The 18,647-nt window shown below is 39.5% G+C and overlaps 1 protein-coding gene across 2 annotated transcripts in view; it reads left to right on the top strand.

Annotated features, from left to right (window-relative positions):
* The window catches only part of HSPA12A (heat shock protein family A (Hsp70) member 12A), a 52,980-nt gene that overhangs the window by 16,659 nt on the left and 17,674 nt on the right, over positions 1-18,647 (top strand). For both annotated transcript variants that reach the window (XM_088169376.1, XM_014872551.2), the window contains exons 5-7: positions 5,666-5,852; positions 6,695-6,799; positions 8,639-8,755. In XM_088169376.1, coding sequence (XP_088025502.1) covers positions 5,666-5,852; positions 6,695-6,799; positions 8,639-8,755 — 409 coding nt within the window. The remainder of the gene's footprint in view (positions 1-5,665; positions 5,853-6,694; positions 6,800-8,638; positions 8,756-18,647) is intronic.

Below are 18,647 nucleotides of genomic sequence, written 5' to 3'. Positions count from 1 at the left end.
TTTTCTAATTTTTTTTATTTCTTGATTAAATCAGCACAATATAAGTCTATGCAATGACAAATGCAAAAACTGTTATGGCAGCTACCTGAAAGGTTTGCACTACCAACCATTGTTGTAATATTCTATAATATTTTTTTAAAGTTATTTATAACTTAAAACATATTCTTATTAAGGTATGTTAAAAATGCCTGTATTGTAATGAGAGCAAGATACAGATAATTTTAGACATAAAAAGGTGTATATGAAAAGCTCAGCCATAGATGTTCCTCTAAACAACATTGCTGTTGCAGAAGTAGTACTGTGCTGTAACACTGAGAGCAAAAGGTCAAAAAGCCTAATTTGCTGCAGTCCAGTGTGCTATAGTGCATTTTTTTCTAAGCCAAGGTGGTGGCTGAATGCAGCTGCCTAAATCCCAGCAGACACTATTGATTATGCAGTCAGCCTGCATAGTTGGTTTGTGTATGGCTGCTAACACTAATACAGCTGAGGGATTTAAAATACTGTCTAAAGGAAAATAAATTCAGAAATGGTATTCTGCCATCCAGTTGCAAATGTAACTACCATTTGCAGGATGGACAAGTAATGCTTTCCAGGTCTTCTCTGCATTTCATGCATCTCTTGTTCTCTGAGCAGCACAGGAAGGTGCTCAAGGCTGAAGTCAAAGGACACGCCCTGTGTTGCTGTCTCAGCTCTCAGGGTGGGCAAGTTGGAACCCGTGTTTATCAATTCCTGTTCTCTTTTGGCAGCAAGTAATGAATTAAAGTTCTTTAAGAAGTTAGATGGAATGAAGGGAAGCATCTCTGAAGCTGTATCTGAGCAAGCCTAAATTGTGTTTAGAACAGCTCTGTGTTGTTCCTATAAATGCAGGAGATTTTACTGTGTGGAATCACTGCTGTTTCTGGGCAAGTCTTTGAAGTGCCTTGGACTCGAGTTTTACCTTAGGACCTGATTTTGCTGCTGGATTCACATTACAGATTAGATTCTCCTTCCCTGGTGAAATCCCTTCTCCTTACCAGGCTTCCTGCTGTCAGTCACTGGGACACTGAAATCCAGGTGCTGAGAGTATATTCCAAGTCTCAGTTGACTACTTGTGGTTCAAAACATGACATTTTCCTCCTTCTGCAATAATGTCAGCATGACTTTGTTTCAGAGCTATGTAGCTGTGATGTGAGACACTGATGTTGAAAAAAATGAAATACTTTGTGTGTTTCCAACCAGAGAGGAGGAACTTTTTTTTGGTTTTTTGAGGGGTGTATTCATATTTCCGACAGGTATTTCAAGCAATGGAAAATATTTTAATACAAAGAATTATTTTAATTTTTTTAAAATAGCTATTTCTGTCTGGGAAGGATTTTAGCTAGGTATAATTGAAACACACTTATCAAATAATATATGTCATGTTTTTATACACATTTATATATTAGTATTCATGAAATCATGAAATTAGATTAAAAGAATGGTATATTTATTAAGATAAGTCTTCAGTAGTTCAGAAGGTATTAAGGGGCTCAAACTCTGTATATAATGAGGCTTACATGTAGGATAACTTACAAATATTTCAGCAGAGTAAATGTAACTTCCCGCCGGCACTCGAGAATGTTTACATTAAAATAAAGCATAGCAGTGATGCATGGTCCTCTCTACTTCCTAACATTTTTTCCACCTTCCCTCCTTAGTGTTGATCCTTTCCAGATACTTAGATTTCTGACTGCCTTTTAACAAAGCTGCTTTTCTCTAAGAGGGTAAGATGGGTTTATTTAGAAGGTCCTACTTTGGAAAAGAGTGAACACACGGGACTTTAGCACCAGGTTGGAGTGTAGTGCCAGCAGTCCATGATGCTTGTTGTGTAGTTAGGAGGCAAACAAACCCATGGTTTTGACTGTGTGTTTATTTGCTGTGATGCCCAGTGTTAAAAAAAACCAAAAACATAAGCATTGACTGAACACAGTTCTTTAAGCATATATTTATCTTTAAATGTATGAGTGGCCTCACTCATCTCAGCGTGTTTGGAGTTGGGTGTGGGTTTGGAAATGTTCAGTGAATGAATTCAGTTTGATTGCAAAACACTGGTGACTGTTTTATCAGTTTTAGGTAATACTGACAGCTCTTGATAGTTGCCCCCAGCTTCTGTTACAGGTAGCTGAGGTTCAGATTCTTTTTGCAGAGTGAATGTGCTACAGTGAATGCTGTTTGCAGCATAACTTGAGACTGGGGTAAAGGCATTCTGAGCTGCCTGGCCATGAGCTCAGCACTTCAGTGAGCACGGCAGTGCCAGAGCCACATGGAAAATTTGCTGCTGTAGAACAAGTTACTAACATCTCACTTGGAGGGAATACATCAGATATTACACAGTTCTGAAAAACTCCTCTTGAGTTACACGCACTTCCATGAAGTTGCAGATGTTTTGGCTACTGGCTAGGTAGCACCCAACTGAATGGGAGTATTTCACAAATGGAGAAGAAGAGATGAAAAAATGCACGTGGCTATGAAACAAATTGCAGTCTGTCTTTGGAAAGAGGGAGGATGTGGTCTCTTTTCAGTGCAACTTCAACCTTCAGGTTTTTCCCTTTCCCTCTGTTCCCTGTACGACTGTAATTTTTGGGAGACACACACTTGCCTTTTTTCTGCATGTACACACTGCTGGTGGCATTCAGCTGCATTTTGATGACCCCAGTGTTTCATTTCCTTGACTGTGGTGCTGCAGCTCAGGATCAAATTCTCATCACTCTGCAAGTCACTCTTTGGTGTGTCTTAGCCAGATTAAAGTGCGAGTAAGGGCATTTCTCTAATCTTTCTATAACCTCGTGCTTCTTTCCTCACTGACTCTCTTGTCTCTGTTTTCACTTTTAGTATACAGTTAGATGCTCTGTGGCTATAAACAGGTCTATGTTGTTTATATTTCTATTCAGATACTTCACTTTATATCAGCCTAGGAACTCATATGTGTGCATTTGAAAGAAATCTACCTTGGTTCTGTTGGAAAGTTTTTTTAACTGTTATTCTGCACTGCAAAAATATTCCCCCACATGGATTTAGAGCAATTCTGGCTTTTTTAGGTTTATGCTTTTGGTAGGTATTTCCTTTTTATTTTTCCTAATTATTGCCATTATTTTGCCTGTATTGGTACCATGAAAGGAAACTGCAAACAAAAGTGTTGCAGTCCTAGTCCTACTGACTAAAATCCTCCCCTAACTGGAGTGAGGCTGGGGCCCCACCTGGCAAGGGTGTTGCAGCCAGGAGTTACAATTCTGTGCTTTTGCATCTGCTTCTCTCTAGAAAAACATCACACAGGAGTATTTTTAAATCTCTGATTACAAATGGTAGAGTCATGCTTCCCCTTCTCTTTCCTTACTGTCCTTTCTGTGACTGAACAGTAATACAAGCTGGGGGCTTTAGAACATGCTGAGTAATTACCGTGTCCAGTTTCCATCAGAAACTCATCAGGAAGCAAGCATCCAATTCTCCAGGTGGCTTTGAAAATTTCATCCCACCGCATTGAACATAAATTTGTCTTCATTTAAACTGCACCTTAAGCGTGCTTGTTCCGGAAAGAGAAAATGTGCCTGGCCGTAATGCAAAACAAAGAAGCATTGTTATTAACCACAGCCTATTTATGGCATTTCCCACCAGTGACTCAGAATGAATCATTAATGATTCCAGGCAAAAACGATATGGGTCTGTCTCCTCTCTGCTTGCAGCGGGTGTGTGGGATTTAACAATCTGGTGGAATAGCAGTGTTTTCTGCTCATGAGCTGTGAGATCCCAGCTTCTTCACATTGGAACCATATGTTTGCTGTAACACCTACTCAAAGATTTTGGAGTTGACCAAGTGCATTTCTAGCAGCAGGTTGGAAGAAATGACCTGGAGCAGAGCCCTTGCTAGCTGATCATAGCTCAGGGGCTGAGCAGCAGAACTAGGCAGATTTAGGAAATGTTTTCAAGTGGATGAATGTGGAAATCATTCCACTCCTCATCATGCAGTTTCTGCTTTCAGGGCAGTGGAATTCTCCTCTGCACAGAAGGAGATTCAGACATATTATTCTCTGCTGCTTGTGCAAAAAAGAGATTTTGCTCTGTTTGATTCGGTAGAATGGTCTGAAGGGGTCCCAGCACTTCAGAAGATCCCATTCCTTGTTACTTTGCCAAGTAAAGACCAACTCCTTAGATTGCAGTTTTCCATGTCAGTTTTCTGCCTTGGTCTGGAGATCAGTTAATTTTCAATGGATTCAACTGTTTTTGAGAGTGAAATGGAAATTATTTTTTCTATGTACTCTTCCTATGGCACATAAACAGCTACCACAGAGCAAGGCAGATTTTTTTAATGCTTCAGAACGAGGGCTTTGGCAGGAGAATGTTCTGAAAGTGCGTTTTGCTATCTTTAGAAAAAGCAATCGACGTGTAGTTTAATAATGAATGCAGTTGCCTGTGTGATCTTAACTTGGCTCCTGGTTGAGCTGTGTTATGATTATGTCTGAGAGCATAAACAGATTTTCCACTGATGCCTTTTTAAGAAAATGTTTTCTGGTAAATGTTTGTTTCTCATACAGAAAGTACTTGTGTATGGTGGGGGGAGGAACAGTAATGTGAGTTTCCTCCATTCTGCCTTTTTTTGTGAAGGAGAAATGAGGGGACAGGAATGCTCACAGCTGTTTCTGCAACTTTCCACTGTCTGACCTTTTTGTCCTGCCATGCCCCCCTTCAGTTCCTGCTGCTGGGTGTTCCCATATTCAATGTTCTTATTTATTTCCTTATTTATTTCCTTATCCGTTCTGTGAAAGCAGCTTTGCCTTAATACTTTCACGGGTGTCCCCCCCAAAGATACCTTCACAATCTTGATGAGATAGGACAGTTTTATTCACCAGTACAGAAATAGTTTGGTGCCTTTAAAATCTTTGGAGGTTAAGGAAGTCTGCTTCATTTCTGACAGTTTAAGTACAGCATTTTGGGCGTTTGAAGTACAAAATCCATCAACTTCACATGAGTAGAAAGTGCAGTGCAGAGAGCTCAGCATCTGCAGGCATGGATGCCTTCAGAGTTTCAGGTGTCTAGGAAATGAAGCACATGATCAGATGTTGGTTGAACTGGCTTGTCTTGTTTCAGAGAGTATTCTGGGACAGAAATGGGGATTTGATCAACCTCCCCATGGTGATGTTAGATGACTTAAGCAGGTCCCTAATTCAAAATGGGGGAAATATCCCTTGTAAGTAACCATTCATGAAGTCTGAATCACAGTTGGAAAGGCCAAATTTGGATTTTTATTAGTAGTGTTCTTGGATAATTACTGATTTTTTTTTTTTCTCTACAATATTTATTACATGTGTTGGCTGAGGTAGAAATTTTAAGTACAAAACTGTTTCCTTAATTACATATGGCTTACTTCAGGGAACCTGTGTTCTTACCTGAGTATGGTGATATATCCTTAAGAATTACACACTAACCACAAAAATGTGTTGAATTACCTGAAATGAAAATTGTACTCCTTTTTTCTTAGGAGGGAATAAAACCATTTGATTTTGGTATTAAAAGGTTTGAAATTACTATCTTTGGAGGGAAGAGTGATCTGTGCAGTTTGCCACCACATGGCTTTTTCTCATGATACACTTGTTTTTTCCTGCTGCTCTAACTTTGAGCATCACTGAGTGGAGCTGTTTCCCTTTTTGGCCAGACGATGGGAAGGTGGAGATCCGGGTGTTTCCAATCAGAAGACCCCAACCACTATCCTCCTCACTCCAGAGAGAAAGTTCCATAGCTTTGGCTATGCAGCAAGAGACTTCTACCATGACTTGGATCCCACTGAATCAAAGCACTGGTTGTATTTTGAAAAGTTTAAGATGAAGCTGCATACCACTGGTGTAAGTAATACCCAAACTGTGTTTGCTTCTCAAGTTGTTTTTGTCTGAACACTACTAAATTTCTGTCAACTAGAAGTGAAGCATCTCTAGGTTTAGAGAGTAAATTGAGTAAATTAAACTCTTCAGTTAGCATTATGATTCATATTGTTTCTCACTGCATTTGGCAACTGTAACTTGCCAGCCTTCCTTGTAGATTTAAAAGTTCAGGATCTGCTTTGCTTAGATCTTCACGTCCTGTCTGGGGAGTGTGCATGAGGTTGGTTTGTTCAATAAATCTGGTCAGCAGAAATGGGATATAAAAACCTGACTGAGCTCTAGAGCAGCCAAGCAAATTCACCCAGAGTTCGTTGCCAGAACTGCAAATGCCAGTTGGGCTGTTAATTTGGCATTATTTCTACTGATTGTGTTTTTGTCTTTAATCCATTCTAGAGCTTTGGGAATAGGCCAGTACTTTCTGTTTTGAGGTGTTTTCTGGTTTCATCTGTTGGTGAGAAACCAAAAATCTGTACTTTTAACTCTGAACTTGGATATCTTGCATGTGCAACTTTATTGCAGTTATTTACAGATGCACCTATTGCAATTGTTTAATATTTAGTGCATATTTCTTTTTCTGCTGCAGTTATCTGTAGGCATGGTAGGTGTTTAAAAACAAAGTCTAAAATAAGCAGCAAAGTGTCATGCTCCAGGAAATTCAAGTGATGAGTTAAATCCTCTTCAGAATAGTTTTGTCACTTTTTCCTAATCAGGTGAATAATGAAGAGTTCGCTGTCCTCAAGCAGTGGGAATTAATTTGATGTTTGCCTTTTTCTTTTAATAACTTCCACTTATTTACTTTCATGCAGAATCTTACCATGGAGACAGACCTGACAGCTGCCAATGGCAAAAAAGTCAAAGCACTTGAGATATTTGCTTATGCTCTGCAATTCTTCAAGGAACAGGCATTAAAGGTGGGGTAATACTTCCTTATCAAGATTTTCTGTATTTATAACTAGGATAAATATGAGCTTAATATTTTTAGCCTTGCCAAGCTTTGACCTAAGTTGTATTTGATGTAAACAAAGCAAGGCAGGTGTAGAAACCCTGGGCAGGCTGTGGACTCTGGAGAGCTCACAATAGCCTGAAGTAATTTCCCCTGGCACAGGTGAAGCTTGATTCACTAACAGCATTACTGTGATGCAGGGTTCTGAATAGCTCTTTACTGGCTTAGGTATTTTCTACTGTATTTTTAATGGGAAAAAAAAGGTGGATTTGAGAAGAAAGTTTAAAGGTTATCATTTTCCGTTTCTGATTTGAAATGTTGCGTGCTCATTTCTTGCAGTGTTCTTGGATCACAAGATTGTTTTTCTTATTCTCCAATGGAATACATGGCCCCAGTAAACAGGTTTTGAGATTTTAAATCTCATGTAAGCAGCCAATTGTGAGTTAAGTAAACATTGGCTTCCAGCGTGCCACTGTAATGTCAGTGTGAGCAGAGCAATTCCTGGGTCAAATCAGAGTATTCATCCAAGCAAGTGTTGTTTAAAATAGCCTTGTGGTTAAAAGCTAACCTACTTTTTTGAATGGGTTTAATTTATTTTCTCTGAGATCCCAGTCTGTTCCTCATGGCTGCAGAGAAGCAATCCTGCCACTACAACTCAAATACCTCACCTTGCCAGAGACATTTTTAACTTTACTTTTCTGGGGTTGGTTGTGGAGTCACAGACTTGGACCTGTGCACACAATGGGGATATTCTTAGCAAATATGGATGTTGGATAAAATCCCATATATTTGCTGTGCTGCCTGCTCAGGGCTACATCCTTTTCCTGATGCTAATAACTAAATCCCTGGCATTTGTGAGTGAATCCTGGAACTAATTAGACAAGCCATGTAAGTGAGCTGTTGCTTTGGACTGTACTGTGTCTGTCTGTGCCCTGTGCAGTATAAAGGTGCTACTTTTCCAGCACGGATTTTTGAAATGCAGCATAGCTAAACAAACACAACACCTTGGCTCAGCACATGCAGAAACATTTTTTTTTTTTTACATTCTAAAGGCCTGTTGTCCACTTTTCTGAACCTTTCTCTGTTTGGATGGAGATTTAGATAGGACATATGGTAATGACATTTTACTTGGAACCTTGCCCAAAACATGTCAGTATATCACCTAATTTACAAATGCTGTACAGACTTTCCTCTTTTTTAAGGAGAGAAAAAAAAGGACAATAAAAGTACTAAACTAGTCTTGAATGTTTTCTTTAAGCAAACTTTTGAAGGACCAATCAGTCATTTTTTAAAGGGGTTAACTGTAACTTCCCCTTGTTAACTGCATTATAAAAATTTGATTTAAAGGTAAGTGGTGTATAGAGAAGTTATTGAAAAATCAGGTTGTAAAACATAAATGTTCATCAGTGATACTCCAAATATTTTTCTGTATATTAATCAAGATGTAAGTGTGAATTCTTCAGGCTAACAGAAGGTCACACACCATGGCTAAGAATGTACATAAATGTTCATAATATTCTGTAAATTGCTAATTTTGCAAAAGCTAACTTTTCTACTTTATTTTGAGCAGTAAACTTTTCTATAGGCCTCCTTGAGAAAGCTTCAACCTTAATCCCACCTTTTGGCACAGTAAAGCATTCTTGGCAGGTTGGAAGTAATTCTGATTTGTAGCATGGATGTAACAGGAAAAAAATTGAAAAGAGGGTTACTGTTATCAGAGCCAGCAGAAAATAATGTTTTCCTGTAGACACCCATCATTATATATTCACCTCTATTTTCCTTTTATTTTTAATTAATTTTTTTTTAGGAGCTTAGTGACCAAGGAGGCTCAGACTTTGAAAACACTGAAGTAAGATGGGTCATTACAGTGCCTGCTATTTGGAAGCAGCCTGCAAAGCAGTTTATGAGACAAGCTGCCTACAAGGTAATATTACAGGCTAAATGTAGAAATGCCCCTTGAAAGCCCTAGTTTATAAGCTAAATTATGAAATGTGTTTGGGGCAATTTAGTATAAACTATATAAATATAGTCTAGAAACGTTGAAAGAGGAGTTAACTCTACCAAGCAGTAGCTGTAGGTTATATGTATTCACCTCTCAAATGCCTTTTTCTTACTATTTACTTTTATATATTGGTGTCCCTCACAACAGACTGATATTTTAGTCATCTTGGAGAGTGTATTCGTGCTGAATTCAGTGCACATGGAACAGATGCAGTTTTGAGACCCTAGGGAAAGTTGAGTTTCAAATACTGGACATGGCTTTGTTTTGTTACTTTCTTTAGGTCATCACAGACTTTTAAAGTTAGAAAAAAAAAAAAAAAGAAAATAAAAAGGAGGGAAAGAAAAGAGCCTCCTTGGTGGGACTTCTTTTCCAGTGCCCATTTTCCCACAGTAGGAATGAAAGGACTGTGAACTGGATAGTCTGGATATAAAATTAAATTCAAATGTTATTTTTGCCAGTAAGAAGTTTATCTGCATTTAACTCTTTCCACCCCTCAAATATGTGCACTTTCCATATGCATGTCCTTTATTTCAGATTCAGTTTGTGTCTCTAATACATGAGATGTACACATTCTTCTTTTCATCAGGATATTCATTTTTAGTTTGTTTTGGGTTTTTTTTTCCCTCCCATTTTTGGTCAGAGACTTGCGTAACCCATTGGCAGCAGCTATGCAATGCACAGTTTGTAAAATATCTTCTAGTTCATGAGTAATTTGCAGAGTGCTCCTGGGAAGCACCCAGATTTTTCTAACTCTGTTTCTAACTATCTCTAATGTTGAGCAACGTTTTTCTTAACAGTCTGTATTGTGGGATTGCTAATGCTAGTGCCAGAAGCAAAACACTCTTAAAGTTCTGATGGAAGGACACGGTTGTAGGTAAATCTGAAACACTAGAGACCCATTCATTATCTCTGTATATTGTTGTCTGCCTGCTGTCTGTGTGCATGTGTGCTCGTGAAGTGGGAGCTGTGTAAGGAGCAGGGCAGGGTTCAGGTAGATCTCTTGGCATTTCTCATTTGTGGCACAATGGAATGTTGTTAATTAGTGTCTGTGTCTGTGGTTGTGTCTGTGATTGTGTACTTCTATGGGCAAGCTTGACAAACAGCAAGGACTGACAAGGCTTTTAACTCGGGGTTGTGTGATCCACTGCAGGAAGACTCCAATTTAGGGAAATAATTCGTGTTAACTTCACACGTGGCTGATTTTTTTCAAAGCAGTGGGGATGAAGAAACAAGTGCGGGAAACAGAATTCTGAATTGCCATTCAGTCTTTCAGATTCCTATTGCTGGATCCAAATGTTCCTCGTGGATGGATCAGAAGTTGCAGCTCGTTTTGTTAGCCATTGGAAGATGGAAGCATCTTGAAAATGAGGGACATCATGTAGAGAAAAGTGTGAAAAGGCAGTGGTAGAAACCTTGTAATAGGAGACACACTGAAATACAACCATCAGTCTGAGCTGAGAGTTAACTTGCAGAAAATATTAATGAGCTGTGGAAATGTGCTGAGCAATCTGTGTCAAATGAGGCAGCTCCAAGAGAGCTGAAGTATTAAAACAGCTTCAGTCACTGGTTCACAGTGTAAAGCCCAGCCTTTCTGGAATGGTTAAGTAGTTGTCTAGGCAAAGCTAACAGAACTAATAAAATGAGCTAAGAAGTATTGAAAATCTGCTGCTGTGCTCAACACCCATCAGCTTTTGACCAACCTTCAGTTTCACTGCACCTCTGATGTCCCCTCATCTCTGCTTTGCCTTAAACAAAACATTGCTACCCTGGAACTCCTCATCTGCCCAAGGGCTCCTGCATTGTCCCCTTCCAGCTGCTCTGCTGCTTTCTCACGGAATGAGTAATCTGTGTGTTCCCTTCAGCTCACAGTTCTTCCTCTCTCTTTCCATGCAGCCTATCAAAATCCTGCTAATTCTGTCTGCATGACAGCTTTTCCTGTCTTTGCACACTGCTGAGCTTTCATCCAAGCTGTCAGTGATTTTGCATCTTGGTTACTGCAACATCATTTCCTTGGCTTCAGCAGCTGTAGTCTGGCCTGGTTTGTATCTCTTCAGAATATTGCCTCTAAAGAGTTCTGCAGCCTCTCATTTGACAGGGAATCAGCCCACATTTGACTCCATCTGTGCCATCTCAGACATAAGCTGCATGTCCTGAACATGAACATCTGTATTGCTTACTCATTTTCCTCTTCTGAAACCCTTTTGAAAATTCTGCGTTTTTTCATGCCTACAAAAACTTCACTGTGATTAAACTACTTACATAGGAAAGCTGCTCCTCATTGCTTCTTGCTGTTACTCTGCCTGCCCTATCTGTATTCATTTTTTATGCTTTTTGTATCCTGAACAATTTTTATAGCTGAGTTGTTACCTCTTTGAAGCTGATATTTGTTTATTCTCTCTGGGGCTTTCTGAGGAACTAAGGAAAGTTGCATGTCTTTACAGATTATTTTGCTGAATCAAAATCACTTTATTCCTGAATAACAGCTCACAGATGCTTTTTCCTGTCCCTTATGCTTAATTCTCATGAGTCCAGAGATGGTTCTAAAGCTCTGGGACACTTGTTGAGGTCTGGTCAGAACTGGAAAGAGTGTCAACTGTGTAGGACTCACTTAACTTTAAGTTTCCTTTTCCCAAAACACCTCTGCTGGGATTAGTGTGCATTGCGCCAGTATTCACTATATCCTTAGTAATGACTTTCAGGTTTATAGTCATATTTGCCATTCTCCCTGCTAGTAAAATAGGAGACACCATAAACAGCATCAGCTTTTCTTGTTTCTGTGTCCCAGTTGTTCTGCTTTGCATTCTTTGGGCACAGGAAGTACAGAGCAGAATCTGTAGGCTGGAATTCCTTGAATGTGCTAATAGGAATAAAGTGGTAAGGAAGAGTTTGGAGTGGGGCAGGAGTATGTGACTGCAGAATCTGTAAGATCAGAAAGTAAAACATGGCATAACAAATGCACTCAGGGCAGGGTGAAGGAGAGGAAAGGCTGGTGCATTTTCTGCCCAAATACTCTCTGGGCTTTCAAACATCACTCAGTTGGTCTAGTGTGAGATACTGAGGGTTTCTTTTTCATATGAACTCTTGAGTTTTGAAATTGAGTTCTAGAGCTCTGAAGTAGATTTATTTTTCAGTTACAATAGCAAATAAAATAATTTGCATGGTAAGCTCATGTAAGCAAAAAGAGAGACAGTCTAGGATATAGGATTAAAGCATGTGAGCCTAAAATTCAGAGGCTTTATTTAACCAGCTCCTATGCTGAGCATTTATTACTGTTTCCACATCAGTTTTATCATGGAATGTGCACAATGAGAATTATTTAACATGTTGTGTTCTGGGGTCAATGACATTACATTGATCAATACTGCTTTACTCTGGAGAAACCTTTGGAGAAAAATAAACAAACTTGGTGAAAGAATAATGTGACAGCACAAGAAATTCCTTGCTAATAAAAACGTGACATGAAATATGTTTGATTTTTAAAAAGATGGCTTGGGAGGTTTAACCAGATTGAAATTTGTGAAGCTGACTACTCTTATTTCCTCATAAGTCTGCTCTTCTGTAGATAAAACATATGCAACTGAAATTTATTTGTGAAGAGACAGTGTGACAGGCTTCTACTACAAATTGCATAAGAAGGTGTAAGCAGCACTGGAAGCTGGTTATTTTTTGAAACAATACTTTTTTAGTGAGGCAGATGAGGCAGAAGTGTGTTAATGCATCAACCATCCATTTGTAGCTTGTGGGGATCTGTTGAGTCTCTGATTTCACTTTTGTGATATTAAGATCTTTTTAATCATGAGGATTAAATTGTTTATTGAGTGATGTTGGGGAGGATTCTGCATCTTGTAACTATGTTTAATTAGGAAATGATAACTAACTGAGGGGTGAAGATTACAGAGTAGAAAATGTCTACTAATTGATCTCTGCTCACACATTTGAGTTCCTCAACCAGGTTCACATGCAGGCAGAGGCATCTGCTAATCCAGTTCTGTACATTTGTGTTTGTCCACTTCTGTGGCACAAGTTGGAATATTTGGAGTTTTTCCTTTTGCTAAACAAGTAAAACAGGAGGTTTTCATAGCATTCTGTGTAAGAGTGGATCTGTGCCTGTCTTAGCAAGTTTTGAAACACTTTCTTAGAAATTGCCTGAAAGCAACAGAAATAGCCAAAACATAGATTCTTCATTCTGCCTGGTGGAAAGACTGTGCTAGATGGCATTTACCAGCCCAAAAGGAAAAAACTGTCTGAAAGGCTGTAAACTACAATCATTAGGAAGTGATGGAAATCCACAAATGTAACTCAGTGTGGACAGGGTCTAAAACTAATGGGTTTGATTGTAATAAATTCATAGAAAAGGTCAATAGATTGGTCTAAAAAACATCTTAGATGCAAATATTCAGTTACAGATAAAAGAAACGTGGGCTGAAATTGGAACTGTAGTGAAAAATATTAAGGCAAAATCAGAAAGCCCAAGGTACAGAACAAGATGCAACTTACAGAAAATAGCAAGCAAGCACTTTTCTCAGTGCAAGTCCTTCTCAGTCAGGGCCACTTGTGTCTTTTTACTAAAATCAGCCTGAGCCATAAGGACCCACAATGAGGATGTTTCTAAATAAAGGGAAGGAGAAAGCCTGAGACATCAGGAAGAGTCAGGCTTTGCTCTTGTAACTGGTGCCTGCCCCAGGTACAAAAAGCATTTCCAGAGTATTACAACATGAAAAATTGAAAAGCTTATGAGAATTTAATGGCTTCATTTTTCTAATGCACACTACTCATCAAACTTGCAAGTAGTGTTCTCCTGCACCTTGGGGGATATAATGTAATGCAGCAAAAAATTCTTGGTAATGCCACTTGGAGCTAAGCTTTCAGTTACTGCCCAAATGTGATCTGTGACAGGAGTCCCTTGGGAAGGAGCTGCAGCAACATCACCCAGGAGAAATATGGACCAAATGCCACTGTGGTCCCATTTATCTTCAACTTGACAAAAAACTTGAGTTCTACTTGTTATTATTCAGCAATATGTGACTCAGCTTAAGTAATGCTAATTTGGATTTATTTGTGGTCCCAATACCAGAGAACCTTTTGAGGAATGAGAGGGCAGAGGCACAACAAAACAAGCAGTTTGTGCAAAGAAAAATGTTGGTGATTTCAGTCTCTTGTGGTTATTCCTTGCCTAGTAAATGATCCAAGATTCTTCTCCTTGGAAAATTGTGTCTGGGATTACTTCTGAGACCAAAATGTGAAAGACTGGATCTAATGTCTTAAGTAGGGGCTGCTGCAATTACTGATATTCTTTCATGTCTCACAAGTACAAGAAATCCTTTCCTCTCTCATGATGACCCAGAAATCTTCTGCCTCGCCTGTGTGTAGCAAGAAAATATCTTTCTTATGAGAAGTTAATAAAAGCTTTTTTGTCAAAACTCCAGAACCTTCTCCATGAATTGTAAACAAAAATGCTGCTTCATGATTGGTAGCCAGTGGTCATAATTCAGGTATTACCTGCCTTATGTTCCCCCTTTCTTTCTAAGAGAGAAAAAAAAAAAGTTTTATAAATTAAAAAGGGGAAATTATTATACAAAATCCAAAAGACCCGATAAGTATAAATTTCATTAATAGAGTCAAACAGTTTCTACGGTTCCAAAGAATTCCAAGCTCAGGTTGAAAATAAAAGAGTAGATAATAAAAGTAATGTATAAAATATGAAGTATAGAAATGCTAAAGTAAAGCAATTTGTAGTCTTAGCTTTGTAATAGCAACACCAGGAAAATAAATTGAGGCAGTCTGACTGTGCTTTGCAAAGGCATTTATCTCAATCAGACAGCCTAGCTGTCTGTACCAAACTGGTTCATCTAATCAGTGGCCCCACAAATGCAGCAGTTCTGGCTGTAGCCAGTGCAGCTCCACACATTCATTATATTAAGTGTGCTGAAAATAAAAGTCACACTTCATTATGGTTCCAGGTATCCCATTTGTTTTCTTGCTTTTCAGAGTGAGATAATGCCATAATTTCTAGGCAGCCATTAAGAGGCAGAAATGTTCCATGACATTTCTTACCACAGGAATAGCTTTACTGACAGGTTAGTAAACAGAAGTGAAATATCAAATGGATTCTGCTTTGGCCCAAAGCAACTTGCTAAATAGCATGATCAGGTCTGTGCATGCACAGACAGCCAGGGTGATTATTCAGAGCCTGAGCCCCCCTCATTCCAGCAAACTCCAGCAGCAGCTCCACTGAAAACATTAGTGTTGATTTGGGTACTCAGAAGTTGATGTTTTTTCATTAGTGAGTTGTTTCACAAAATTTGTCCTTAGTGATTTACAAAATGTTATATAGGAAGTTTGTAGCAGAGCTGAATGCAAAAGCTGGGTTTCAGGTCCATGTCTGCTATTTGTATCTTCATACTTCTGAGCATAAAGACCGTTTTTCCTCTACAGCCAATGAATGAATTAATTAGGAACTGAATTTCCTTCTCTGACAAGACACTGGACTGAGGCAGATAATTTTTTTGAGTGCAGATTGCATTAGTGTTGTAAACTCACCCCTGAAGCATTGAACCAATTGCTTTCCATATGTTGCATCACTTTTTAACGTGGCTCATGGCTGATGTTTAGGATTACAGGACTGCTTGGGGCTGTTGTGCTCTATATATTTTTAGCTTTAAAAATTAAAAAAAAAAATGTGCTGTGACAAATGTTTCCTTTCGATTCCAAGACACATGAACAAAAGTTCTGATTACAGCCTATACAGAAAGCTATGAGGAACTTCAGGCTTGCAGCAGTGGGACTGGTACTGCTGTCACCCTGTCACACAGGATGGGCTCACAAAGACAAGGACAGAGAAGGTGTGTAGCTCCTTAGCCTTTGGGAAGGATTCCTTCCTGCAGTTCTGGCCTTTCTCAGTGTAGCATACCTTCAGCATTTCAGAGTCATGGAAGCATTGATTGGGAGTGCTGGTTGGAGATCATCTAGCCTGACCCTCCAGTTGAAGCAGGGTTATTGCCAGCACTGGGTCAGCAGTGGCTTTATTGAGACAAGATATAAAACTCTCCAAGGGCAGAGATGCCTTTCTGAGCAGCTGTTCATGTGCTGCATCACCATCTTAGTAAAAAAAAGGATTGTACTACCCAATTTGGACCCCACAAGCTGCAGTATGAGGCTTTTTGTATCTCCTTGCAAGACTGAGAAAAATTGTGTTGTGCTGTCTTTGGATCTGCCCTTCAGAGAGCTGCAGGCAGCTGTTCAGCTGCTCCCTGGTCTGCAAGAGTTTCTTCCACCATAAAACTAATTTTAACTGTAAGTAAAATGCCAGTCTAAACCTCTTGGTCCTTCAGCATACATGGTCATGCACAACTATTGAAGGGGGAGTAACATAACTATTAACTGGAATTAATGTCTGTGTTGTCTAGTGATTTTCATCAGAGCTGTACAGGTGCCAGTGTAAGGTACTTTATTATCATCCATCCTGACTGGCTGCAGGTGAAAGGATTTCACCCAAAAACCCTTCACAGGAGCTTGTGAATTCCCTGTTTGAAGTGAAAACAGGGAAGTGAAGCTGAAAACTGTGGGAAGGTTGTGAATTTTCTGTGGGTTAAGTTCCTTTACACAGGCTTCTTTTATGGGCAAGCCCTGGAAATTCAGAAAGCACTGCCAAGCCTAGGCTCTGGTATTTTTAAATCAGGGAAACAGTGTATAAATGTATAGTGACAGTATCTACTTCCTCATAGCAGAAGGAAGAATGTCTGAGGCCCCAGAAGAGTCCTCTCAGGATAAACCCAAAAATCCTAAGGAAGGTTTAAAGGCTGATTTTTACTTTTCATCCTTTTATGCCTTTCATATTATTTTATCATTTATGTTTGTGCAAAGTGAGTAAATGAAAACTGTTACAGGAGTCTCTTAGCTTCCAGTTTGTGCCCTTCCATTAGTGACTTTTTCATCTTCCATAGCTTATATTCCCCTTGTCTGCAAAATGAAGTTAATACTATTTTCCCATAGCCTGAGATGTCCTTTATGCTTTCTCAAGCAGTTTTCTCACAGAGAGATGAGTATCTTTGTCTTGTCCCTGAGCTGTACAGATGGGGAAGCTGACACTGAAAGAATTCTGCAGCTGTGGTAATTATCCACAATGTTCTCATTTGTGAAATGCAAAATATCAGTGGCACCTGATCAGACTAGGATGAAGGACAGCCTGTGCCACAAGTCTGATTTTAGTTCAACCAGCAATAATAGTGTGAAAATGTATGCATTTATATATATCTGTCAGGTGTATGCATCTGTGTGTAGTGAGTGTTAAAAAAAGCAAAATGCTCTTGTTTCTGTAAAGCAAAAAGGGCCTCTGTGACACTGTAGGTGTCAGATCTTTGCAGGATCAGCCAGCACCCAAGCATTGTGTTGATTGGATTTTTATAAAAAGTCAATATTCAGTTTTCACTAGGCTCTTCTATCCAGAGTATGTATTTTTGAAAGCAGGGAAGCACCCAGCAGCTCTTCCTCCTGCCTCTGGCAAACCCAGCCTCTTTACTGTGCTCACTAAGAGGAGTCTTTGAGAATCCTGTTTATTTTGTGGCTCTTGAGTAATTTTAAGAATCTGTCTTTGAAGAGATAAGTGGGCAGAGCTAACTGGGCTGTCTGACCTCAGTCTATTCTATTTACCCACGATATTTCCTGTACTGCAGCACTCTTCATCACTCTGAAGTCTGAGGGCAAAGCATCAGGATATGTGATGGTGTAGTGAATTTCAAACTCTTCTTGAAGATCCAGCAAAAGTGCATGCACTGTGCTTTTCCTGCAGCTTTGTGGTACCCACTTGCCCCACTCCTTGCCAACCCTGCTTCCCCCCGAGTGCCTCTTTGGGAAAATGCTGGGAGTCTTTTCCCATGTTGCTCGTCTCCGTAATTAGATCTCAGTCGTTTATTTGTGACATCCTCCCAGTCTGATGCCATAGCACTGGAGAAAGTGCTAGCTAGTGAAAAAGGAGGAGGATTAGGGTTGCTCACTTACCAAGGCACTAAGTGGATGGTGTTATCATGAATCCCTTAACACAATGAACTGATTAGTTTAAACAGGGGAAGTTTCACAAGGCACTTAATTTCCAGCCGCTGTTTTGTCTTGCCTTAATTCAGCCTCACAATACTTTCTTCATGCAGCCTGCACAGTGCTTAACTTGCAATCATGCCTTTCCCATTGTTACTAATTATAATAAGTATGTTGGAAAACAGAAAAATGTTGATGTTAATTCTCAGCTTCTCTTGTTTTGGCTGAATGATGTTGTCCTGCAGAGCTTTGTTTCCTAATGAACCCTGTCGTCTTTACAGAGCTGTTTCATGGGATCCAACTTCTAAATTTTATCTCTGTGCTTACAAATGGAGCTTTAGTGGTCTAAAACAGGTTGAAAAGGTTTTTCTACCAACCAGAAGAATGGATCATTGCACTTGCCTAGTCTGCAACTTGGCTTCAGAAGTGATTAAAGTAGTGCAGGTGCTGGTGGTGACAAACTGGGGGAGAAGATTGGGGACCCAAGGCTGTGGTGGAGTTGAGATGAAGCTGTTCCTGCAGCTCCTGCATGTGCTCCATGTGCCACGGGCAGAAATGGAGCCTTGCTGCTTGGGGAAGAGTAGCATTTGGCTGTGACACTGAACTAAGGGTCTGGGGTTGTGGAGGGAATTCCCACCTTGTTGTGGTTCCTTTGCAACCATCAGGAAAGCCTTTTAGTCTCTGTGTCGTGTTTTTCCAACTGTGTAATGAGGGTGGCTCTTTCTCACATTTTTATCTGTTTATTTTATTTATGCTACATTTTTGTATCTGGAAATACTTTATT

Source organism: Sturnus vulgaris, chromosome 8 (assembly GCF_052056855.1).
Source record: "Sturnus vulgaris isolate bStuVul1 chromosome 8, bStuVul1.hap1, whole genome shotgun sequence".
In the NCBI taxonomy this organism is placed as follows: Eukaryota; Metazoa; Chordata; class Aves; order Passeriformes; family Sturnidae; genus Sturnus; species Sturnus vulgaris.
The sequence above is the reverse complement of the archived record's forward strand: the minus strand, read 5'-3'. Positions and strand labels throughout refer to the sequence as shown.